The sequence below is a fragment of the Leguminivora glycinivorella genome, chromosome Z, assembly GCF_023078275.1.
Source record: "Leguminivora glycinivorella isolate SPB_JAAS2020 chromosome Z, LegGlyc_1.1, whole genome shotgun sequence".
NCBI classification, from domain to species: domain Eukaryota; kingdom Metazoa; phylum Arthropoda; class Insecta; order Lepidoptera; family Tortricidae; genus Leguminivora; species Leguminivora glycinivorella.
In genome coordinates this window covers 53684407-53711540 of record NC_062998.1, presented here as the reverse complement: position 1 = coordinate 53711540, position 27134 = coordinate 53684407, and the positions used below count along the sequence as shown (strand labels likewise).

Genomic DNA, 27134 nt, shown 5'->3' with positions numbered 1-27134 from the left:
AGATGATTTTTTTAAACACATTGTAATCAATATCTATGGTACAATTTAGTGGTATTTTTGTTTTTAGTGGCGCTAGAGGCGCTAAAGCACTAATAAAATAAATCCACCAAATCATTGAATAATTAGCCAAGAATCCGCACGAAGCGCTTTGCTTCTTCTTTTCTTATGCGCACTGCCAAGGTGTGGAATTCCTTGCCGGCGGCTATATTTCCGAGCTCATATAACCCTTCCTTCAAATCAAGAGTGAACAGGCATCTTCTGGGCGAGCTCACTCCATCGTAGGCCACGTCTTTGACTCTGCTTTGGCTAGTCTGTGGCCAAGAGTAAGCCCATTTATAAAAAAAAAGCTAAATTGTCCGACATAGATTATTAAAAATCACATTAAGAAATAATCTATGGAATCACACATTACTTTGCGGAAATCCATGATAATCAAAATCAAAAAGATTACTTCGCGGAATAGGAACACTTCATTTACGTATAAGAAAAGTAATTTTCCTCATTTTGATAGTTGAGTAGTGAGTTCCCTATTTCGTTACTATCGGGAATGTTACGGCAAAGTTTTCAGCTAGAGTTCAACACACTAACGCACACGTACAACAGTGAAAATAGAGTAGCTACGGTATACGTTAGTTCGTTTGCAATAACCAATATAGATGCATCAAGGCGATTTGTTTACAGAGGATCTATGGCCTATTACAACTACGTTTGACGTGTTGCTTTTCTGTCACACTTACGTGCGAAGTCACAAGTGCGACAAATGTGTCAAAAACTGTTCGCGGCAGACCCTCCTCAATGAATGCTTTTGACGCGTAACTTTAATTCTTTATCTGGGTAATCATCGAAAAAACTATCATTTTCATACAAATCTTGCAAAAACACCAAACAGAGAATGTGTCAAATCGAGAAAAGAGAGCAACAAGCAAGATTTACGCGTGTAGTGACCATCATGATGCAGAAATTTTACGTTTTTGATGAGTAATTTACGTTAATTTGGCATAATTTGTTAGTTTTTAAAAATACCGGGATCCCGGTATTGCTAAATTAAATACCGGTATTGAAATGGGCCCAAAAAAAGGCGGGATCCCGGGATCCCGAGATACCGGGATCCCGGTATTGGAAGCCCTAGAAGTAACTCACAAACTGAACCATGAACAGTCACACTCCTTTTAATTTGTAAAAATACTAAATATTTGTATTAACACCATATATTAACACCACTATTATATATTTTATACCTAAGACACCCATAATACCTACGACAGCACTTCGACAGGACAATTTTTCTGACTGTCAGATAATTCAAAGCGCCAAAGAGATCCCAACAAAGAGTACTTATTGTGTGGTAGAACTGTAGGTAGGTAATCCATATGATTTCAAGTAAAAATAAGATTAGTTAATTCTTCAGAAATAACTGGACAAATAACCCTTATCACCATCTATCGGGGGTTTTTCAAAGCTATCTTTTCTCAGGATTGCGCAAACTTGCGCAAACCAACGCAAACTCATTTATTAACGCCATCTAGGAACCATCGAAGAAACCAACGATCATAGATAATAAACCATTCATGGTATGGGTAAAAAGCAAAGTGCTTTTATTAAAAATTATTGCTAAAAAAATAAATATAATAGTAAATTAAGTGTGCAAATTAATTAAGCATTTTCAACATGATAAAAATACTTTTTGTTTAAAATGCAACTTTAGCAATCGAAAATGTTACCAGCCACATGAATTTGTCTAAAGTTGAGGTTTTTTTTAAACCTTTGTAACCACTACAAATTGTATGTGGGTTAAGTTACCTTTTTTTCGAGAAATTGGCGATAATGTTGATGGTGCAGATGGTCCAGAAAAATGGCTTCCTAAATGTTGACATGTATATTTTTACAACTAGGGAACAAATCAAATTATTTTATTGAATATTTTTGATTTATTCTTTTTTCAAGTAGTCACACTTACACTTAGTAGTCATACTTGGAAATTTCGACCCTTGCTTTCGTGATCCGATGGCCGAGTGGTTTTACAGGCATCCGTCCGGTTAACGGAGTACGCTGGTTCGATTCCAGCTCGGAACACTTGGAGGCCTTGGTCACTTTTTCTTTGTATATGACATTTATTTAATGTTTATAGTCACACTGCTATATATAAATTATAAATTGAAATAGATATCATGCACGAAAGAAAAAACGGCAAGGCCCACTGGTGGCCGAGCCGGGAATCGTACCCGGGTCTTCAGCGATGGTCGCGCGACAGCGATGCGACGCATACGAGATCAAACCTTATCGATATGGAAGTATGAGACGCGACGGTCGCCCACGCAAGACACGGCGATACGGTCACCACTAGACCACACGCCCGCCGGGCGGTTCGATTCCCGGCTCGGCCACCAGTGGGCCTTGCCGTTTTTTCTTTCGTGTATGATATCTATTTCATATAATGTATATTTTTGAAAAATATTCTATCCACAAAATATAATTTTTTTGAACAAAACACAGAACAGAAGTATCATTATATTTAAGTCTACTGAACGAACACATCCAATTTTTCAAAAAAAGTTTTCAGTTGTTGCTCTTTTCACTGACAAAGTCGCAATGCAGTAATTAACGTTTGCACGAGTTTTGAACTCGAAGGCTGGCAACACCATCCAAACGATCATACGAACTTGTCTTGTTCACCGTTGGTTTTTCATAGTTCGCACCGCCAGCGTGGTAAACGTCAATGCCAAGACGGTCTTATATTTTAAACGTAAATAGCACATCCATACGCTAAAATGGACTTTTTCAACAAAAAAGTGAGTGTTATGAAGGTTGCCGCTGCTGTCCTGCTGTGTTTCTCTCTCTCAAGTCCAGTAAAAGGTAAGTAATACGGTGTAACTAAAGTAAACAAAGACAAAACTGTGTATATTCGAACAGTTGAGGCCTTGTCCGCGTATGTCGTGACTCAAATCTATTTGATGCTAATTGTTAATTTGCCAACAACATAGCTTCGTTTGGGCCTACGCGGGCGAGCGAATTGTCTTTATGAGGCATTGTGATGAATCCTGTGCATGATGATACATTAAAAAAATTCTAGACTTTTCTATGGTTAATATTTTTTTTAATCTGCGCCTTAGTGAGTCATTGCTCATTAGAGGACACTTGGATGCACATAAGCAAAGAGAACACATAAGATGCTTCCATGAAATCACAGAAGTGATAACATAGTGCAAAGCTAGCTTGCTATAGGCGGCTGTTTATCTAATCTATAAGCAATGTAAACAAAGTAGTGTTTTTATTTTCTCGTTCGTGTATTTTTTAAACCTCGAACACACATTGTAAAGAAATTTTTGATAAGATACCTACATGTTTTCTGGAACACAGATAGAAGAATTTTCCTTCTTAGCTAATAAAATCTGTGCTCTTACCATATTGTTGGTTGTGTTGTATGTTTGTTCAATTACTTATTTGGAGTCTGTCACACATTAACTTAGACCCAAATATAGCTTAGCTTGTACTTTGGCCACAATGTGACTAATATGATAAATATAAGGAGCAAATATATCAGATTGTTGTATACCTTTACTGGGATTTAAAAAAAAAGACCAACAGTTTAAAATTCAAAACTGGCCTTCTGTATTATAAATATGTGGGTAGATGATAAAAATTGCATTATGTAGCATACCCACCACTTGTACAAAAACTAAGAAAGGAAATGAAATCAATGAATTGCTTAATTTATGACTTGTATAATGCAAACTAGTGTCAGTCCGTTTTCACAATAACCAATCCGATATTGGATGTCGGAAGAATTTCTATAGAAAAAATCTAAAATGGTGCCTGTAATGTATAGGATATCGGTACTACATCCGATATTGGATTGGATCATGTGAATACGCACATAGTAGGTAACCTAAAAGTGCCTCTGTGGCCTATTTCCTGAATAAATGATTTGTATACTACAGATATTCCAAAACACTGCTGGATTATTTTAACCTTAGCACAGGCAGGGATATCAAAATCATTGCCACCCTGCCTCAGCCTGATTTTAGCATATGCAATACATCCCAGTGTATAACATGTAGAAAAGATAATAAGCACAGTCAACTAATTGGAACCATAGGCCACTGTAGGACTATGTAATAGTGACATGATAAATCAGATTGTAAGAAATCTCTTATTGCTTGTTATTTTGACATGGTTGTAGAGTGGCCTAGGGTTCCAATTAGTTGACTGTACTTGCAATAGTCTTTTCACCACACCAACTGGTAAAGGCTTTCTTTGCTATTCGAAAACAGATAGCAAAATTGCATTTTATCCACAAGGGGACAAAGTAATTTCATACAAATTTTAACTCGATGTCTTAATCTGGCTGCTAGATTTTACCTTTATATGATGATTTTGAATCATAAATATTGAATAAATTGATGAATTTGATTTAGTGATGTTTTATAGTCAGTATGTTGTTCGTGTTGGTGTGGTAAAAATTTTTGTGTTTCACTCGGTGGCAAAGTTTGTTTAACCTTCGTGCCTTGATACCCTCGCAACGCTCAAGATTCCACTTTTTGAACCACTCGCTACGCTCGCGGTTCAATATTGGAATCTTTCGCTTGCTCAGGTATCAATATTGGCACGTGCGGTTAAACAACCACTTTGCCCCCTTGTAAAACAAATAACTATTATTGTGGAATACTGTAATACTACTAATAGGCTACAGCAGGGATAATTAAACCAATTTATTTTATAGGTCTATACTTAATCGTAAGAAAATTAGTAAGAGACTTAATTGTACAAATTATGTTGGTTTATGAACTAAGTTGATTGTTTGGCTGTGTGCGACTGTTCTATTAAATATATAAGTATAGTACCTAATTCCACACACCTTGCATTTGTTCAGTTTATGCTATCCTGTCCGACATGGCGTTAATGTTTTTACTGTTAGTTATTAGTTAGCTAGCTATAAATCTGGTGGTGGCAGAATAACAGTGTCCGTTGCTGGCAGTCCTTGTGGCCGCTGCGCCTCGAGGCCCTCTGGCACAGACATTAGCTAAGCCACTTACCTTTTCAATTAGTTTGTAAGCATGCCTGTGTACTTTTATAATGTACATGTGTTCAAACTTTTGAATAAACGTCTTTATTGTTATATTATTATTATTATAAATTTGATATTGTCTGAGTACCTACACAACACAAGCCTTCTTGAGCTTACCTTGGGACTCAGTCAATCTGTGTAAAAATGCGAGTTGTACTCTCGTTGCAAGGGTTTCGTACACTACAAGAAGGGCTTAGGCGCCTCCTTTTTAGGAGGATCAGTGGATCATATATCATATATTATGTGTGCCAAATTTCAAGTTAATCGGTTCGGTAGTTTCGGAGAAAATTGGCTGTGACAACGGACAGACAGACACACGAGTGATCCTATAAGGGTTCCGTTTTTCCTTTTTGAGGTACGGAATTCTAAAAAAACCGGCCAAGAGCGTGTCGGGCCACGCTCAGTGTAGGGTTCCGTAGTTTTTCGTATTTTTCTCAAAAACTACTGAACTTATCAAGTTCAAAACAATTTTCCTAGAAAGTCTTTATAAAGTTCTACTTTTGTGATCTTTTTCATATTTTTTAAACATATGGTTCAAAAGTTAGAGGGGGGGGGACGCACTTTTTTTTCCTTTAGGAGTGATTATTTCCGAAAATATTAATATTATCAAAAAACGATTTTAGTAAACCCTTATTCATTTTTAAATACCTATCGAACAATATATCACACGTTGGGGTTGGAATGAAAAAAAATATCAGCCCCCACTTTACATGTAGAGGGGGGGGTACCCTAATAAAACATTTTTTTCCATTTTTTATTTTTGCACTTTGTTGGCGTGATTGATATACATATTGGTACCAAATTTCAGCTTTCTAGTGCTTACGGTTACTGACTGAGATTATCCGCGGACGGACGGACGGACAGACAGACATGGCGAAACTATAAGGGTTCCTAGTAGTTGACTACGGAACCCTAAAAATGAAGTGTGAGTTTTTATTTTACTTATTAAATACAAGGTGCTTAGATACCTTCTCACAATGAGTGGACGGTATTATTTGATACTTGCACAACACATAACTGTCCATACTGTACTATCATGTTACTATGATAAGGTTTTATAACCTGCTGCTGTAATTTGACTCTGAGAATGACAAGAAATATTTACACTCGCCATAAGATATATGTGAGTGTGTTTAGTAAAACGTCCCACTTTGTCGGTTACCATTGAGGCGAGATTTACTTGTCTCTTTATGAAAAAACTGACAAAGCGGCTTTATAGCAATCAACAAAGTGGGACTTTTCTCATGCACACTCACATATTATTAATAGCCTAGGACCTAGCTGCTCAAATATATCTTAACAAAGTAACGTCTTAGTGCGTTTTCACATTATCCGATCCGATATCGGATGTCAGACCGATATCCCATACATTACGGGCGCCATCTTGGATTTTTTTTATTGAAATCCTTCCGACATCCGATATCGGATCGGATAATGTGAAAACGCACTTAATGTTTATGCGTTTTCTGAAATTTGTATGAAATTTTTAGGAAATTCACTTTCAATTTGCATTTTTTTTTAAATAAACATACGAGCTGAATCAATTAAAATAATAATTATTTGTTTTCAAATAATATTTTTCTCATCACATCAAGCACATTTTTAGCAACTACATATAAATAAAACTGTCATATTATCCTTAGGCCTACTTGCACCAACCACTGACATAACTCAGGGTTAGTGGGGTGTCATCTGTCAAATTCCATATAAAATAGTGGGTTAACCCTCCATTTTTGTTGGTTTTTTTTGGTGGTGGCCCTTATTCATCAATCATCATACATACATCGTCACTACTTTTAAAAAATCTCGTATCTCACGCTGCTCCTCAAAGTTAAAACGCAGTAAGTCTATATGCATTCCATACATACTTACTACAATTTTCTTTTCATTGAGAGACGAAGATACAAGTTTTTTTCAAAGTAGTGACGACATCTATTTTTAATCACATTAATCTTAATGCCCTAGATTAATTTATTGGCATTAATGGGATCTATGCCATAAAATATGCAATAAAATTGTGCTTATAGTTTTTACAATTAAAGTGTCTGTATTAATTTTAGTTGCTCTAGAAATAGGCCAGTTTATAATAAAAAAAAATATAACAGAGTTAGTGTTAAAAGTGAGTTCTTTTTTTTGTATAGGTAGACTTCCTTTTTACCTCTAAATAATATAATTTCATTGACTGTCTGTCGATACCACTCTTCCTACATGTACAAAAAATATGTCTAACAATACTTTTTCTCTCAGAAGATTTAAACAAAAAAACAAATTCACTCATTGTCAACTGTTTTCACTTTCTATTATTTACGCGACTCATACTAAAACCCAGTGTACACTGGTCCCTTCATACATACAATTCTCAAGGTCATACAGGTCAAGTATAACTGGTTAAAACTGCGGCCCAGATAAACGTCACGGGTCAAAAACCTCAATTAAGTATAGTAACAGGAAGCTAAACAATTAACTATGGTTTTAACTCCTTTCATTGGAGGCCGGTGCCCAGTATTGTGTTCAAAAATAACTTTGGAGAATTGGCTATGCCAGTTTATTGGTATTGATATTATGATATATCGTCACTACTTTTAAAAAATCTCGTATCTCACGCTGTTCCTCAAAGTTAAAATAAAACACAGTAAGTCTATATGCATTCCATACATACTTACTACAATTTTCTTTTCATTGACAGACGAAGATACAAGTTTTTTTAAAAGTAGTGACTATATGTATGCTCTCAGTGTGGTGACACTGAAAAACTTACTTCCATTTCTGCTCTTTTTTGCCAAGTTGTAGGGTACATAAAATATATTTTTAACAATGATTTCTTTCTTTGTGATGTGAGTGGAGTTACATATTATTACATTTTCCTCATCGTTATCAATAAATTCCAAGTAATTAAATAAGTCATTTCATTCTTCAAAATTATAATATGAGGGAATTCCAGAAAACATTTGTCGTCAATTTGAACTTTGAAGAGTTATCAACATGTCATTATCATCATATAAAGAGCAAAGAGTATCTCAAGTATTAAGGGCTATCACACACTAGCGTCTTATGAGCGACAATTTTGGGGTATCCCCAAACCTATCGACGCAGAATCGGCTCTAGACGAGCATTTTCAGAATTTGGGACCCCCAAATTAGCGTAAGCTGTTAACAAAAATTAACTCACTGTTAGGTTTGTGACGATAATTAAGCATGAAATTTCTATAAAAGTATTGTTTTTGTGTTAATTATATAAAATTTAAGCGATAATCTACATTCAGAACGTGGAAAAAGTAAATTTTTAGACAGATTTTATGCTTAATTGTCGTCACAAAACTGACAGCGAGTTAATTTTTGTTAACGACTTACGCTGATTGGGGTGTCCCAAATTCTGAAAATGCTCAGACGACAAAAAGTCGATCGTTAATATGAAAACGCTTAAGGTGGGTCCACACTTGTGACAATTTACCGAACCTTATCCCGTGACCATCGCGAACACGTGTCAGTACCGTTGGTGTGGACGTCTTTTGTTACGAGAACAATTTGTTACAAGCTGCAGTACGGCATAATCCATTCTGAACACTGGAAAGAAAATCCCGGACACAGGATAACTGGCAGCACAATCTACTAACCAGGCCCAATGTGTACGCTGATCTGTGTACTTATACAGTGTTACAGATGGATCGGCTCGAAGCACGCATTAAATTTGCGTGTTTCGAGCCGATCCATCGAAAGTCGGTTTTTTTTTCAAAGGATGTTCGCTATTGTCCGCTTGAACAGGACACGTCCACACTTGCATTTTTGACACGTGGCGAAGTACGCCAGATGATACAGACATGGGACAGACACGGGATAGAAGTGGAATACGTCAAGACGTGTCCTTAAGCGTCGTCGTCGCTGGACGCATGTGTACGCATGTTCATACTAACGAGCGATTTTTGGTCAGCGAAAGCCGATAGGTTTGGGGAGACTCTTAGTCGACGCTATGAAAAAAGGTGTTGCTGGCTGCTGCATGGGGCGGGTGGTATAGCAAAGTCCCACTGTTGGATGAATTTGAATAAGGCGATTCTTGAAAAAGGTTAATACATACATACATATAATCACGCCTGTAAAGGGATAAAGGGGTAGGCAGAGCACATGAACTACTAAGTTTCAGTGCCACTCTTGGCAAAAAGGGATTAAAGAAATCCAAATTGTGTCCACGGGAAGAAAGGGGGTGGTGAAATTCTTAACCCGTCACCACACGGGGTTAAATACATACATATAATAGTATACAATAAGTCTAAGGATTTGTGTAAATTGCTTGAAATATGACGTTATTAGCTTTTGCCCGCGGCTTCGCTCGCGTTAAATTAGAAAATAATGCTCCATACAAAATTCCACCCCCCATTTTAGGGAAGTGGACGGTTAGTGACCGGCCACACCAGAGCGTCGCGTGTCTCGGGGCGCGCAACGGGCGTCCGCGCCACGCCGCTTCAGTGTAATTCAAAAAACGCCTCCTCAGTACATTTTGTATAGGAAAGACGTAAGACGCGCCCCAGGTGGCGTGGCGGCGGCGGGGCGCGCGCCGCGCCGCTTGGCGGCGGCGGGGCGCGCGCCGCGCCGCTTGGCGGCGCGCCTTACGTCCTTCCTATACAAAATGTACTGAGGAGACGCTTTTTGAATTACACTCAGGTGGCGTGGCGCGGACGCCCTTTGCGCGCCCCGAGACACGCGACGCATAAGTGGGAACGCTGCCTTAGAAAGAGACAAAAAGCAGCCTATGTCACTCTCCATTCTTTCAACATACCTTCACTTAAAAATCACGTCAATTCGTCGCTCCGTATTGCCGTGAGACGGATAAACAAACAGACATAGGTGCACACTCTCCCATTTACAATATCGTCACTATACTTTTAAAAAACTTACCTTCGTCTGTCAATGAAAAGAAACGAGATTTTTTCAAAGTAGTGACGAAATGTATTAGTATGGATGTACTAATCAACTCTAAACAATATCACGTGTATTAATCTTTTTTTTTATACTACGTCGGTGGCAAACAAGTATACGGTCCGCCTGATGTAAAGCGGTCACCGTAACCTATGGACGCCTGCAACTCAAACAGTCTCACATGCGCGTTGCCACCCCATTAGAAACATGTACACTCCCTTTTGCTGTGTTAAGTACACAGCAAAAAGGAGTGCACAAGTTCCAAGGAGGGTTCGGTTCGGGTTGCCGACGACTCAAAGGACAATAGACGGAACAAGTTAGTTCCGTAAGTCCTCCCGTCATCAGCACACCGCACCCTCGTTGAGCTCTGGGAGCCTTACTCACCGGCAGGAACACAACACTATGAGTAGGGTCTAGTGCTATTTGGCTGCGGTCTTCTGTAAGGCGGAGGTACTTCCCCAGTTGGGCTCTGCTCTAGATTCGAGCGAGATGATATCCGCTGTGCTGTGCTAATGTAATATAGACGTAGTGCGAAATGTTTTTGGTGTTTTCACGGAAACACGATCGTGTCATGCTAGTTCGGTCAATGTTAGTGCTTCTTGTACTATCAGCTGCAAAAGTGCATGGAGAAATTATGAATGAATTCATTGATTAAGTATACTATACATGTTATCTTAAGTTGTGACATTTAGAGTCATTTGTACCTCTAAGGTAATGTTTATGTCTGTTTGTACTTTTTTTTTATATTTTGAGTTTTTTTTAGGGTTCCGTAGTCAACTATTGTAGGAACCCTTATAGGGTTCCGTTCAACTAGGAACCCTTATAGTTTCGCCATGTCTGTCTGTCCGTCCGTCCGTCCGTCCGTCCGTCGTCCGTCCGTCCGTCCGTCCGTCCGTCCGTCCGTCCGTCCGTCCGTCCGTCCGTCCGCGGATAATCTCAGTAACCGTAAGCACTAGAAAGCTGAAATTTGGTACCAATATGTATATCAATCACGCCAACAAAGTGCAAAAATAAAAAATGGAAAAAAATGTTTTATTAAGGTACCCCCCTACATGTAAAGTGGGGGCTGATATTTTTTTTTCATTCCAACCCCAACGTGTGATATATTGTTGGATAGGTATTTAAAAATGAATAAGGGTTTACTAAGATCGTTTTTTGATAATATTAATATTTTCGGAAATAATCGCTCCTAAAGGAAGAAAAAGTGCGTCCCCCCCCCCTCTAACTTTTGAACCATATGTTTAAAAAATATGAAAAAAATCACAAAAGTAGAACTTTATAAAGACTTTCTAGAAAAATTGTTTTGAACTTGATGGGTTTAGTAGTTTTTGAGAAAAATACGAAAAACTACGGAACCCTACACTAAGCGTGGCCCGACATGCTCTTGGCCGGTTTTATGTCTGTTTGTACTTTTTTTTTTATATTATGTGTAGTTTTAGTTGTAATTCGACTTGAAGAGACCTTATACATCTCTAATAAATTGTAGTAGCGTTATACACTAGGTAAAATTAGTATTGTATCAATTGTGTAATTTAAATTCAAATATAAAAATTATGTTCAAATGTATGTGACGTGTAAAAGTGCCCCAGTGGCCTATTTGCTGAATAAATATTTTGAATTTTGAATATTATGAATTTTGAATTTTGATAAATTCGCCATATACACTTTTGCAGCTGATAGTACCTACAGACTGACTGAAATATCGTCACTACTTTGAAAAAAACCGGCCAAGAGCGTGTCGGGCCACGCTCAGTGTAGGGTTCCGTAGTTTTCCGTATTTTTCTCAAAAACTACTGAACCTATCAAGTTCAAAATAATTTTCCTAGAAAGTCTTTATAAAGTTCTACTTTTGTGATTTTTTTCATATTTTTTAAACATACGGTTCAAAAGTTAGAGGGGGGGGACGCACTTTTTTTCCTTTTGGAGCGATTATTTCCGAAAATACTAATATTATCAAAAAACCAAAAAAATCTCGTATCTCACGCTGCTCCTCAAAGTTAAAAGTACTTACTACAATTTTCTTTTCATTGACAGACGAAGATACAAGTTTTTTTAAAAGTAGTGACGATATCATGACACGTTCCTGTGTTTCCGTGACATTTCGCACATCTGTCCACTGCCTACACCGATAAAAAAAAACAATTATGGTGGAGCCGTTCTCTCCTCTCTTGCTTTACCAATTTTTCTGCTTTTATCCGCATACGAAGCCGGGACAGGCTATATATATATAGTATATTCTATATGTTTAGCTACATTAACATTTCTCCCATCAAAAAGAACTTATGTGTATAAATAGTCATGTGGTTTTAGACCGTATGTGTTTATTAATTAAGTATAAATTGACTATCAATGAAGATTTCCGATATCAAGTTTGCGCGCTTCTAATTTTCCTTATTCTAACCGGTCTTAGCTTGACCTGTCCTCAAATGGCATTTAGATATTTTTATTACAAGTCCTAAAAAATACCTAACACCCATGATTTTATTATACTTGAGAGAACAGGTCGGTTCCTGTGCCATTTCCATACTAATGTGTGTTTTTTAACCACCGCCGCAAAAACGACGGGGTGTTATAAGTTTGACGTGTCTTGTCTGTCTGTCTGTTTGTCTGTCTTTGGCATCGTAGCTCCCGAACGGATGAACCGATTTAGGTTTAGTTTTTTTTTGTCTGAAAGCTGAGTTAGTCGGGAGTGTTCTTAGCCATGTTTCATGAAAATCGGTCTACTATGTCGCAGTCGGGTGATTTTTCAAAATTTTAATTTTGTGGTTAGGTTATATTTGGCTGGAGTGTAAAACTATATTTTCCCCTCACTAGCTGGGAAACACGTGTTTTGTCCTTTAATACCTGCGGGTAAAAACGCATTTTATCCACTAGTGAGTAAAGTAATTTAACCTTGAATAAAGTGAAATTAACTGCTTTAAAATTGATAAAAGTAGGTGAATCTAGTAATAAAGATGATTTACCACCTGTGGAACTACTGGAAGCTGTAATAAACGCATTTTTTGCGTTGTAGTTTCCTCGCTATAGTGAGGGGAAAAGTTTTGTGTTACACTCGTGGTTCAACTATAGAATCCTTTCACTTGCTCGTTTTTCAATTCCACACTCGGCGTTAAAATACAGCTTTGCCCCCTTGTATAACAAATAACTATTGTTTGGCGTCGCGCACAGGCCTCGTGAGCAAGGACCCCGCTAATACGGGCGAGCCTTGCTCATGCGCATATCTGCCGCCGCCAGTTTTCCCTTAGTCGCCTTAGGGCCCATTTAGACGGTACGAGAACTTGCATACGAGTTTTATTACATTGCGGTATTTTATGGCTGTGCAAAATTGTATGTAACCTCAACAGCCCGCAATGTGACTAAAATCGCATGCGAGTTCGCACGCCGTTTAAATCAGGCCTTATTAGGGGGGATTACATAAGGTGCTGCTAAATACTTTCTGATGCCGGCACCAATCACTGTAGGGCAAGGGCATTATCAAATACCGGGGCCCAAAATTAGTAAAGTTGTTAACAAAAATTAACTCGCTGTCAGTTTTTAACCGATTTTTTGATCGAACCGGTATAACCCCGAGATGGTCCCATTGGCACCAAGTCAAGGTCTGATGATGGGATCCTGGAGAAATCGAGGGAACTCTTCAAATGTTATAGGCACATATAATGTTTTTAGTCTATTTTTCAAAGGTACACCAGTATTTACGTCTGATGGTAATAATTTTATGTGGCTGAGCTGATGATGGAAGGTCAACTCCTCAATGGTTAGGAGTTTAAGGATAATTCTTTCACTACTGTACATGTATTCGGACTGATACATATAATATCACTAGGAACCACTAAAAATCAACAAATAAATAAACTTTTTAACAAAAAATAAAACCGCCTTCAAAAATAAGCGCGTTACAAAACACGGAGAAACTAAAAAGCCAAAAATAATAAACCTTTCAATTCAGATTTCTTATCGTATTGCAATAAGCTAAACATCCAAATTATAAACAAATCAATTATTTTTGGAGTCGGTACCAGCCTGTGTATGGTTGGGTGGGGCGACAGGCAATAGCAAGGCGACGAACAGGTCTGGTACCGACTACAAAAATAATTGATTTGTTTATAATTTGGATGTTTAGCTTATTGCAATACGATAAGAAATCTGAATTGAAAGGTTTATTATTTTTGGCTTTTTAGTTTCTCCGTGTTTTGTAACGCGCTTATTTTTGAAGGCGGTTTTATTTTTTGTTAAAAAGTTTATGTGACGACAAGCATAAAATCTGTATAATAAATTTACTTTTTTCACATACTGAATGTAGATTATCGCTTAAAGTGTATGTAATTAACACAAAAACAATATTTTTATAGAAATTTCATGCTTAATTTATCTAGTTAATTTTTGTTAACATCTCACGCTAATCGCGCGCATCTACGTTTTGACTTCGGGTTCGTGCATGACTCCGAAATCGTAAAAGAGCTCACTGCCCACAGAAACCTCAATTTCGATATCTCAAAACTATTTTTTATAAAGATATTGGAAGCGCTGGTAGCCTAGCGGTAAGTACGTGCGACTTTCGTTCCGGAGGTCGCGGGTTCGAACCCCGGCTCACACCAATTAGTTTTTCGGAATTTATGTATAATAGGTACGCTTTGAATCCTTGTTAACTGAAACCGACTCTTTTCGTTTGGTTCTAAAACAAAACAAAACAAATTAAATTCTCATTAGTCACATTACCATTGATTCAAATTTGCCAATTCCCTTTGTGCGTTTAATTTACCGTTAAAGGTTTTTTGTAGCTTTGTTTATTTCGTTTCCTTTTTACCTATTCAAGCAAAGTGAGACAATCGTTTACGTTTCGATCGAAACTCTGTATCTGCGCCACTACAAAGCCACGAACGCTTACGGCCCGGCCACGACATTGGTCTAAGCGCGACAGCGGTGAGCGGCAGCCATACGTGCGAATGAAAAGTCCCATCGCTGTGTCTCGCTCCAATGCATGAGCGCCGCTCACCGCTGTCGCGCTAACGGCTCAGCCACGACATTGGTCTAAGCGCGACAGCGGTGAGCGGCGGGCATACATTGGAGCGAGACACAGCGATGGGACTTTTCATTCGCACGTATGGCTGCCGCTCACCGCTGTCGCGCTTAGACCAATGTCGTGGCTGGGCCGTTAGACCAATGTCGTGGCTGGGCCGTTAGACCAATGTCGTGGCTGAGCCGTTAGACCAATGTCGTGGCTGGGCCGTTAGTGTAAGGCCTGAGTGTACGATCATATTGGGCGTGAAGCGGGGCGTGCGGCGTGCAATCAAACAATTGAAGCTCATACAAGTGTCCTGAGTCGACGCTGCATAGGGACGCACGCTCGCCCGCCCCGCCGAACGCTCCTCTCCGAGAGTGACCACTCAGGTCAAGTCAACCAATTGGAACTCTAGGCCACTCTACAACCACAGTATAATAAAGAGTACTAGATTGTACAGTATGGCCACTCCCGCTCCCCGCTGAAAGTGCCGCCCACCCCCTCTCGGCTACCTCACAGTTACCGCCTGTCAAAAAGGCGAATAGACGGCCTGTCATATTTCACTCATACAAGCATAGTACCTACGCGTTCACCTACACGAGCATAAATTGTGTGCTAGGAACGCGCCTCTTTCATATATTTGATCGCCAGTGTCCGAGGTGTGCTATAACCATGTCAAAATGAAAAGCAGTAAGAGATTTCTTACAATCTGATTTATAACGTCACTATGGTATAGTTCTACAGTGGCCTAGGGTTCCAATTGGTTGACTGTACAGTCGCCAGCTGATATATCGGTGCTGCCGCCCTCACAAATATCTAAACACGTAACGTTTTGATAATAAAGTCATGTTCCGATGTTTGAGGGTTCTGGCAGCTCCGATAATAACCTAACCACAAAATTAAAAATTTGAACAAACCCCCGACCACGACATACTGGACCGATTTTCATGAAACATGGCTAAGAACACTCCCGACTAATTCAGCTTTCAAACAAAAAAAAACACATTTTTTTTTCGCGATTTCAGCATTGGTCCCATAATAAATGTTGTGGTTGTCTATTGTTTGCCCGACAGTCATTTAACATAATATTCATTTGCCCGAATCTAACTTGCCTCAATTTCATTTGCCCGAATGATTTGTTTACCATAAAAATCATATGACATACTCGTTGTTTATCCGAATATTACCTTCCATAATCATACAATGCCATACTATTTGTTAGCCATATTATTAAGTGCAATAATATGGTTTCATAGAATATTCAAACGCCATAAGCAATTATTGCCATATTAATTGTTGCCCATATTATTACCTAACCTAACCTACTTTCTGATAGCAGTTTCATTTTCCAGGGGTCACAGTTCTAACCTAACCTAACCTACTTTTCCAGCAGTTTCATTCTCGGGGGTCACAGTTCTAACCTAACCTAACCAACTTTCTGATAGCAGACAGGGGTCGCAGTTCTAACCTAACCTAACCTACTGGCTGATAGTATTTTCATGTTCCGGGGGGTCACCGTTCTAACCTAACCTAACCTACTTTTCAAGCAGTTTCCTTTTCCAGAGGTTCACAGTTCTAACCTAACCTAACCTACTTTCTGATAGCAGTTTCATTTTCCAGGGGGTCGCAGTTCTAACCTAACCTACTTTCTGATAGCAGTTTCATTTTCCAGGGGGTCACAGTTCTAACCTAACCTACTTTCTGATAGCAGTTTCATTCTCTAGTCCTTCTAGTACCTATTATAGTAGTTTTCGATTCTGCCAAAGCACATTATGGAAATTGACTTTTCTGGACGCTAATTTGTATGACAAATGATGGTATGGAATGTGGTAATTACGGATTTCGATGATTCTGACAAATGACATTATGGAAACTGACTTTATGGGAAACAAAGTTTCTGGCACTAGATTAATATAGTAAACAATGATTATGGCATAAGATGTTATGAGAAACAATATTATGATTGTTGAATAGGATGGCAAATAAAATTATGGCAAATGAAATTCTGGCAAATGGGGGTATCCCAAATGTTGTTCATTATGACCAAAGATCGGACCGATTTGCGACATTCTTAGTGACTTATGTCATTTTAATGACTTTTAGTATGAGATGACGCACAAAAATCCGATCTCTGACTATGACTTTAAAAGTCGATATTTTTTTTTTCAAGTTTGTCCACCACACTTTTTTTGTAACATGGGTATTTTTTACGCGACTCATACTCAGAATCGCGAAGTCTTTCGATCCTGATAGGAGAAAAACAAATGTCCTAAGACTTCCATACTTTTTTCAAACCTTCCATCCCGTTACCGCCATACGAAATGTATGAAAAAATGGTACGGAAGGGGAAAAAACCTTGGGACACTATTTTTCTCCTATTAGGATTGAAAGAGCTCGCGATTCTAAGTACCACACCACCACATAAAAATTTCCAAATCCTAAAAAACTTTGGAAAAAATGGCCCGGCTGGCCCTTTTTGTTTCACCGTGCATTTGATGGCGGTACCAAGGTCCCATTGCAAGGAAAATAAATGTACAATTTCCCCTCGCACTTGTAATTACATTCTATTATCTTCTATTAAGTGGGTTTCTTGGTAATTGTGAGAACGGCGCCATTTAGGCCCAGAGCTAGGCCCGAAAAAGAGTTTGCCATTTCAGGGCTTTTTGACTTGATATGCAAGCTGCGTAAACCAGAGCCAAAACAAACCTAGCGGTAAGAGCATGCGACTTTCAATCCGTAGGTCGCGGGTTACTTATGTGCAAAATGTCATTTGATATTTGCCAGTCGCTTTTCGGTGAAGGAAAACATCGTGAGGAAACCGGACTAATCCCAATAAGCTCTAGTTACCCTTCGGGTTGGAAGGTAAGATGGCAGTCGCTTTCGTAAAAACGGGTCACTATCAAGTTTATCTTATCGCTAAACGACTATTTCGGCTAGATGTCAGAAAATGTAAATATACAGTCAGCATAAAGTCAATTCAGCTGGGATGACTTGAAAGTAGAATACTCAATCAGCAAAAAGTTAATTTAACTGGATGGCTAAGACTTAGAATGAATGAGTAGCCAAACGTCTGGAAATATACATAGTCCGTATGATTAGCATATCTAAAAAGTCAAAAGTGAAGTTAGTTAATTGACGTCAACACAGAACGATACAGTAGCAAAACGTCCGGAAATATAATGTGTCATGGACGTCATGGTTTATAATAAATATGTAACAGTTCTTATTAACAGTGCGAGAAGGTTTGAATTCTCAAGGCACTTAAGCATTTTAAAACCAGACGTTTTGCTAACGGGTCGTTTGGCGTTTATTCTTTTTAGCAATAAAAACATTAAACAATCCAGACTTTTTGCTCCTCGACTGTTTAGCGTTCATGTCTGTTTTGTAATACAGACATTCGAAGATGAAGATGTTTTGCAGTTAGATCATTTTAAATTGTTACGTTTTAAGATCCAGACGTTTTGCTAAAGACGCATTTAGCATTCATGTCTACGTAGCCACAAAGACATAACACAATCCAGACATGTCAGCTATATAGTCTTTTAGCGATAAGGTAAATTTGATAGTGACCCGTAAAAACGGCCTGCGCCAAATCTTGGGATTAGTTGTCAAAGCGGACCCCTGGGTCTGAGTCGTGGCAAATGCCGGGATAAAGCAAGGAGGGCGTGTAATCAGAATATATTTGGATTTTTGGGAAAACGTAGATTGGTGCGGCGTGAATAAGGGTTAATATCCACGGTGCTGTAGAAGCACGCTTAAGATTTTAAACATGAAGTACTGAGGATCAAAGAATACATGACTTTAAGGTTATGTTTGCTCAGCAAGTTAAACGAGTAAATGTTTTTTGTTCGAAGCGTTTCCCTACGAAGAGATAGACAATTAGACAATGACAGAAAATGTGTTAGTGAACACATTCTCGCTTCGCATCTTCTACATCGGTATTGAAAACGCGTAATAACTGTAGCGTTTTCGAAGTCTAGCTCTTAGACTACATATACAAGAGTTCGTCAAATTGATAAACGAACGATCGATATAACAGACAGTCTGCTAACAAGGCCGACTATAAACTCACTCACATCACAATGATATCAAAACAGTGGAATATAATCAACATAGAGATATATTATATAATCCATACTAATATACTATACTTACTATACTAAAATTATAAATGGGAGTGTATGTGTCTGTTTGTTTGTCCATCTTTCACGGTAAACCGGAGCGAGGGAGCGATGAATCGAAGTGATTTTTTATGTGGAGATAAGATGCCGCTCAGCATATCGTCACTACTTTGAAAAAATCTCGTATCTCACGCTGCTCCTCAAAGTTAAAACGCAGTAAGTCTATATGCATTCCATACATACTCGTACTTGGGCGTCATCCATATATTACGTCACAGTGTAAGGGGGAGGGGGGGGGTCATACTAAATTGACAATCCCTTTAAAGGGATACAAAAAAGCGTGACATAGGAGGGGGGGAGGGGTCCAAAAACCTGAAATTTGGTGTGACGTAATATGTGGATGATCCCTTACTACAATTTTCTTTTCATTGACAGACGAAGATAGATTTTTTTAAAAAGTACTGACGATATGCCAATGGCGCTGGTTTTAAGCTACTTATTATCTGTTTCTAATTATGCACCAGTAACATAAATAACTATTAATCACGCTTCTAAATTTTTAAACTCGTACTTACATTAAGGGCGTTTTCACATTATCCGATCCGATATCGGATGTAGGACCGATATCCCATACATTACAGGCGCAATCTTTGATTTTTTCCTTTGAAATCCTTCCTACATCCGATATCGGATCGGGTAACGTGAAAACGGTCTAATTGTTAGTACTCGAGGGTAATTAATTAGTTTTGTAATTTAAAGAACAAATGTGGGTTAAGACCTAGAGTAAATATTGTTTTACTGTTTTAGCGCTTAGCAGTATTATCAAGTTTTATCGCAAGGTTTGCAGGAAACACTCCAGACATTTGCATACTAAATACATATATTATGACATTGACAGGCAAAAATGTTATTTATATTTCATCGAAGTTTTGATGAACAAGTCGGGACAATAGTTATTTGTTATACAAGGGGGCAAAGTTGTATTTTAACGCCGAGTGTGGAATTGAAAAACGAGCAAGTGAAAGGATTCTATAGTTGAACGAGAATATAATCCTGAACTTGCGAGTTTTTTATCACACGAGAAGTAAAATACATTTGCACCCAAGTGTAACACAAAACTTTTCCCCTCACTATAGCGAGGAAACTACAACGCAAAAATGCGTTTATCACTGCTTCCAGTAGTTCTACATTTGGTAAATCATCATTATTACTAGATTTATCTACTTTTATCAATTTTAAAGCAGTTATTTTGACTTTATTCAAAGTCAAATTACTTTACCCACTAGTGGATAAAATGCGTTTTTACCCGCTGGTATTAAAGGCCAAAACACGTGTTTCCGAGCTAGTGAGGGGAAAAAATATTTATGTACATATAAACTTCATTTGTGGTATGGATTAAACGGCAAAACCGGAGGGCAAACTTTTTCTATCGGCGGCCAAAATAAAATATAAAAGAGAACCAGGGGCCCATTTCTCCAAACTGAAAGTTACAAGCGGAAGTCTCTTTCCAACTTGTCATATTAGATATTGACAACCACTTGTAAATTGTAACTTGTAGCTTCGAGAAATAGGCCCCAGATAGACACCAAAATGCATTCTTACACAGGAAATGAAATGAAATGAAATATTTTATTTCGCTAGAGACATGGTTACAATCAGATGTTGCAGTCATTACATAAAAAGGTACAGCATATTTATCTCGCCAACACCATCGGCATGCAAAAATAAAGCTAAAAAAAACTAAGTAATATTTACATTTATATACAATATCATATCGCCTTTTCTTCCTACCTAACCCTTATCCCACGTTATGTGGGGTCGCCCGGCGATAGGGTTTCTCTTCCATTTCCCCTATCTTTCGATCATCTCAACATTATATTCATCTTTCTTTCTCATGTCCTAAATTTCACACAATTTATCCATCGTTGTTTAAGTTTATCCAAGCCCTCTCCATCCATCTTAACAATTCATCTGTAAACATGTCATGGTATTTGCCTATATGACATCTCATTTCCCTCATTATTACATTCCACACGCGGACATCGCCAACCTTAAAAAAACTCCTCATCGTAAAGTAACCGTTAAGGCGCAACGTGCGTTCAAACTTCCCCTAATATACTCGAATTCCTGATCCGATCGGCATTCTGGCCGCCCTGCTAAAACTAAGTCTATTTACATTTATATACAATATCATATATTCATCATAAAATTAGAAAAATATAATTTATCATTCAGTCCATTAAATATCATTGATTTTTTTGCGCATTGCATTCTGAGAATTTATTTGCATAAAGATTTACGAGTTAAGATACTCGTTTAATGAGTAGAAGCAGTTTCGAACTAACCAGTCTTGGAGTTTCCTGAAAAACATTGGTACTGGCAGCTCTTTTAAGTTGCTAGACTTGCTAGGTAGTTTATTGTATAATTTTATGGACATAAGGTAAGAATTTTGGTTACATAATTTCGTATTGTATTTCACTGTGCGTACAAGTCTGTCAGGATATCTGGTGTTAAACCTACATGTATTCTTTAATTTTGTAAAAAGTTCTGGGTGTAATTTGACAAATTTGCAAGATCTGAGAGAAAATACAACCAGTTTTCATGTTCGTTCAACAAGTTTTTTGGTTAAAATAGAGCCTACGTGCTCTTTGGTTCAAACAACAAGCTACTTGTCATTTGAATCGGCAATATATTTGAATCAACAAGTCGATTTTACAAAAACAACCTGACACATATTGTTTTTAACATACGTTTGGCTGATTCAAACGGATAAACCGCAACAAGTCGAACTTGTTAAATTCACAATGCAAATTTCTCTCAGTGTACTATAGTCACAGTATAATAATGAGTACTATCGTACAGTATGGCCACTCCCGCTCCTCGCTGAAAGTGCCGCCCACCCCCTCTCAGTTACCTCACAGTTACAGCCTGTCAAAAACACGAACAGTCGACCTGTCGTATTTCACTCATACAAGCATAGTTTGCGTTCACCTACACGAGCTAAGACTGTGTGCTAGGAATGCACCTCTTTCAATATATTTGATCGCCAGTGTCCGAGTTGTGGTTCCGCTGTAATGTAATTTGTGGTCAAATATTTTTACATATAAACAAAACTATGCCCAGTAAACCATGGAATCGTCTTATAGTAATTATATTAGTAATAATTTTGTCCCGCAAAAAACTCAGACTGTTAAACGTCACCTATATAAGTAATATTTTGGCCATTTTTTTCAAAGTTGTCCATCCCTCTTTTAAAATGATATAAAGTTTTTTTTTATTTGGAAAGCTCTTTTTGTCCCCCCCCTCTATTTTTATAACTACGGGGTATAAAATTCTAAAAAAAATAGAGGTGATGCATGCTAATTAACTCTTTCAACGATTTTTGGTTTGATCAAAGTATCTCTTATAGTTTTTGAGATGTTGTTTCCACTCAGAATCGCGAGCTCTTTCAATTCTAATAGGATAAAAAAGTGTCCCAAGGGTTTTTTTCCCTTTCCGTTACCATTTTTTCATACATTTTGTATGGCGGTAACGGAATAGAAGTTTCGAAAATATGTATGGAAATCTTGGGACATTTTTTCTCCTATCAGGGTCGAAAGAGCTCGCGATTCTGAGTATTAATCGCGCAAAAAATACCCATGTTACTGTCGTATGTCCCCAGGTTAGGACGCTATATTGGAATCTGTTTTGTTCGAGCGCGGAGTACAATTGTTGCCGCGAAGTAGGGATTGTGTAACACTTTCTGAAGTATTGTAAATTAATATGAAGGTACTTATACAAACAACGACAATATGTAAATTATATCATACCCCCGTCGGCTTCACAGGCAGAGTCACTAATGTCACTACCCACTACTCCAGCCGGCGTATCATGCTTCCAATTTTATCACTTGTCCACGTGGATGAGACAACTGTCACTCTCACACTGACATACTTGCCAAAGCGTGACGGATGCTTTATCCACGTGGATAAATGATAAAATTGGAATCATAATACGTCGGCAGATTGGTCGCTGAAATCCTAAAAATAAGACACCAACGAAATACGGCAGTGTACCTAATGAATCTCGAATGAGTTCTCGCATAAATGAGCCCTAATATTGTATAACGGCCTTTACGAATCTATGCAGACTACATTAGTTTACAGTCAATAAGTAATATAATTTACAATAATTAATTAAATTACACATACTTAATCTATCCACAAAATTAAAATTTTGGAAAACCCCCGACCGCGACATAGTGGACCGATTTACATGAAACGTGGCTAAGAACACTCCCGACTAATTCAGCTTTCAAACAAAAAAAAAACTAAATATAAATGGGTTCAACCGTCCGGGAGCTACAATGCCACAGACAGACACACACGTAAACTGACAGACAGACACGTCAAACTTATAACACCCCACAACGTCGTTTTTGCGTCGGGGGTTAAAAACAAAGACTGCAAGAATATCTAAGCCAATCTATTTGCAGAGCTACAAGAGCGTCTCACATATATTTGCGTCCTTCGAACTTAAAATAGTATTTTATGCAACAGGCGTTTAAAGGAGGTCAAAAAAGACGAGTGGCGTGGGTAACAAAATTGTTATTAAAACGCCACGAGTATTTTTTGACTCAGTTAAACACCGTTGCATACAATACTTTTTCTACGACCATGCACTTACTTTTTAATAGTTTTCTAGAATAAGTTTCGTGAAATTCGCACTGTTCCCTGTATTTTGTTTTGACTCGTCCTCTGTAATGATCCTGCACTCACCCTGTCGCTCGCACTCCCCCGCGCCGCCGCAACCCCCGGCGCCCCGCGCACCCACGCTATATCCCTTACAGGCTACCTAACAATACTTTAAGATCTATATCGTATGCGCGGGTGCGCGGGACGCCGGGCGGGGGCGGGCATCTTTTATGCAGGGTTTTAACGATCTAGGCTCGACCCTGTAAATGACGAATAACAGTTCGGGAGTAGAAAAACATATTATTGCAGGTAACTGTACATCTTACAATCTCTTTTCAGCGACATGGGAGTACAGCACCCACGAAGCCGGCATCGACTTCGTGCCGTACCGTCACAAGCGGGACGCGCCGATCCCGCCCGCCGTCCCGGAGCCAACGCCGACCGCGCCGAAGGCCGCCGCGCCGACGCCAACTAACGCCACGCTCGAGGACACCAATAGGACCACTAATCTTACTGCGCAGACTTGTAAGTTTTTTTTTTTTTTTTTTTTTTATTAAGTGAGTCTGTGCTTTTACCAGAATTGTACTATGCATAGTAAAGTGGTGTTTGTTCAGGCTGATGGATCCTGATGACGAATTGATGTTGCTTAAGCAGTTTTCTACAAAAAAGGTATAACAGAAAAAATATAATAAGTTTTAAATAAAATAACATAGATGTTTACAGGGAAAATGCGAATGTGTTAAGCACGCTCCTGCTGAGTGTATTTTAGATATTTGGGTCAAATCTTGGAAGCTAAATTAGAACAACTTCCTCACATTGAATTGGGCATAATATTTATGTAAGAGCATATATATTAGTGTTGAAAAAACACAATAAATACGAATTACCTATAAAACAGTACACAAATTTAGTTTTGATAAAATATTGTCACAGTTTTTTTTTTGTAAAATACATTTAAAAACAGTATGGGTGCAGGGCCAAAACTTTTACAAACTCCTCGTAGGGGAAAATAATAAGTTTTTTGCAAAAATTTCATTTTTTTCACAAGCTTTTATCGCCGACTGTACCTTTCTTTCAACAGTCTTCTACTGCTGTCGGAGACGTTTCTAAAAACCCTTTACTCGATGGATACGACGTTTCATGACAGAGTTCCTGTAACCACCTTTCTGCTCCATCATCAGATTAGCTCCATGATACCATAATATTGCATTGCAGCGTGATTTACATGTGTGCAAAATTTCATGCTCAATCGGAAACCGGGAAGTGGGTGAAATTTAGCTTCTACGTTTTGACGCACACTAACATACTTACAGGGCAAGTTGAATAAAAGCTTGTAAAAAAACTCATTTCAAATAGGTGACCGTGAAAATAGTACATATTTTACCTTTTGCTCGAAGACGGCGCTACGATTTATAAATGCAAGTATATTTGTAGACAACAGGTTATCTGTGTTGATAACCTACGGCACCCGAAAATGGCACATTCATTCAGTATGAATACAATCAAATAATAAATGGTTAACTAGAGACAGTCAAGCAAATGTTGTCTCTAAATAGGCTAGTTTCCTACTAGTCAAATCAGCTTCTTTTTGAGAACTGTCCAAAACGATTTACTATGAAATACTGAGGAGTGTTTGGAGTGGAGGTGTTTTACAGGTTGCACTTCGGGGAGTGTGCTCAAGAGCTACACGAGCTTATTCCACCGTCCCCATTCTACCATCGGACTCTTAGACGCACGGCCGGTCTCCATCCTTACTTGGTGGATATTCCACGAATCCGCACGAAGCGCTTTGCTTCTTCTTGTCTTATGCGCACTGCCAAGGAGTGGAATTCCTTGCCGGCGGCTATATTTCCGAGCTCATAAGTATAACCCGGCAACCTTCAAATCAAGAGTGAACAGGCATCTTCTGGGCGAGCTCACTCCATCGTAGGCCACGTCTTTGCCTTTGGCTAGTCTGTGGTCAAGAGTAAGCCCATTTATAATAATAATAAAAAACCGGCCAAGAGCGTGTCGGGCCACGCTCAGTGTAGGGTTCCGTAGTTTTCCTTATTTTTCTCAAAAACTACTAAACCTATCAAGTTCAAAACAATTTTCCTAGAAAGTCTTTATAAAGTTCTACTATTGTGATATTTTTCATATTTTTTAAATATATGGTTCAAAAGTTAGAGGGGGGGGGACGCACTTTTTTTTCCTTTAGGAGCGATTATTTCCGAAAATATGAATATTATCAAAAAACGATCTTAGTAAACCCTTATTCATTTTTAAATACCTATCCAACAATATATCACACGTTGGGGTTGGAATGAAAAAAAATATCAGCCCCCACTTTACATGTAGGGGGGGTACCCTAATAAAACATTTTTTTCCATTTTTTATTTTTGCACTTTGTTGGCGTCATTGATATACATATTGGTACCAAATTTCAGCTTTCTAGTGCTAACGGTTACTGAGATTATCCGCGGACGGACGGACGGACGGACGGACGGACGGACGGACGGACAGACAGACATGGCGAAACTATAAGGGTTCCTAGTTGACTACGGAACCCTAAAAAAGTGACATTTACTTTATGTATTTTTCTTTGACTTATTAAATAGAAATTAATTATGTTTAAACATAACTACGGTCCATATTTTACTTCTAATTTCTGGTTCTTGGTTCGTGGTTCTTTATTTCGTGCACTGCATAAAATATTTTAAGTATAGGAAACTAGCCTATTGTCTTCATAAATCTCGTGCCTTCCTAAACATTGGCGATGGCGGAATCATCGACACGCTATAACTATTGTAAGAATGCTGAAAATTTTGCGGTAAGGGTTTATAGTCCATAGACAATTTTAACTTCACGCCTTTTTTAGTGACAAGATTCTTGATTTGTTTATCGCAAAATATGCTTACTTTCATAATTCAAAAATAAATGTACACTGCGCTGGCTTTTCCATACTTCGGCGCGGGTGTGTAATGATTGGTATAACTTTTTTTGGTATAGTAACATTTGATATAACAACATTTGGTATATATTTAAAGGATATAATCACTCATTTGACATAATTAACATTTGGTATAACCACAAAATATCTACTTTTATTTTGTATAATCATTATTTCGTATAACACTTATTTATAACAACCGTTATATGGTATAACTACCTATTGATATACGACTAGTATAATATAAAATAACTAGCAAACAGTATAAAACATTTCATGAATTAATTTTATTCTTTTTTGAAGGGATCACAGTTCTAACCTAACCTAACCTACTTTACTGATAGCAGTACATATGTTTAAATTGTTTAAGGGTTACAGTTCTAACCTAACCTAACCTATTTTTCTGGTAGCAGCGCGTTGTGTGTAGGGGTCACAGT

General features: G+C 38.2%; 1 protein-coding gene across 2 annotated transcripts in view; it reads left to right on the top strand.

Annotated features, from left to right (window-relative positions):
• Positions 1-2661: 2661 nt before the first annotated feature.
• Positions 2662-27134, top strand: part of LOC125240886 (plexin domain-containing protein 2) — a 61983-nt gene continuing 37510 nt past the window's right edge. For both annotated transcript variants that reach the window (XM_048149035.1, XM_048149033.1), the window contains exons 1-2: positions 2662-2853; positions 24108-24293. In XM_048149035.1, coding sequence (XP_048004992.1) covers positions 2769-2853; positions 24108-24293 — 271 coding nt within the window. In that variant the 5' untranslated portion in view covers positions 2662-2768. The remainder of the gene's footprint in view (positions 2854-24107; positions 24294-27134) is intronic.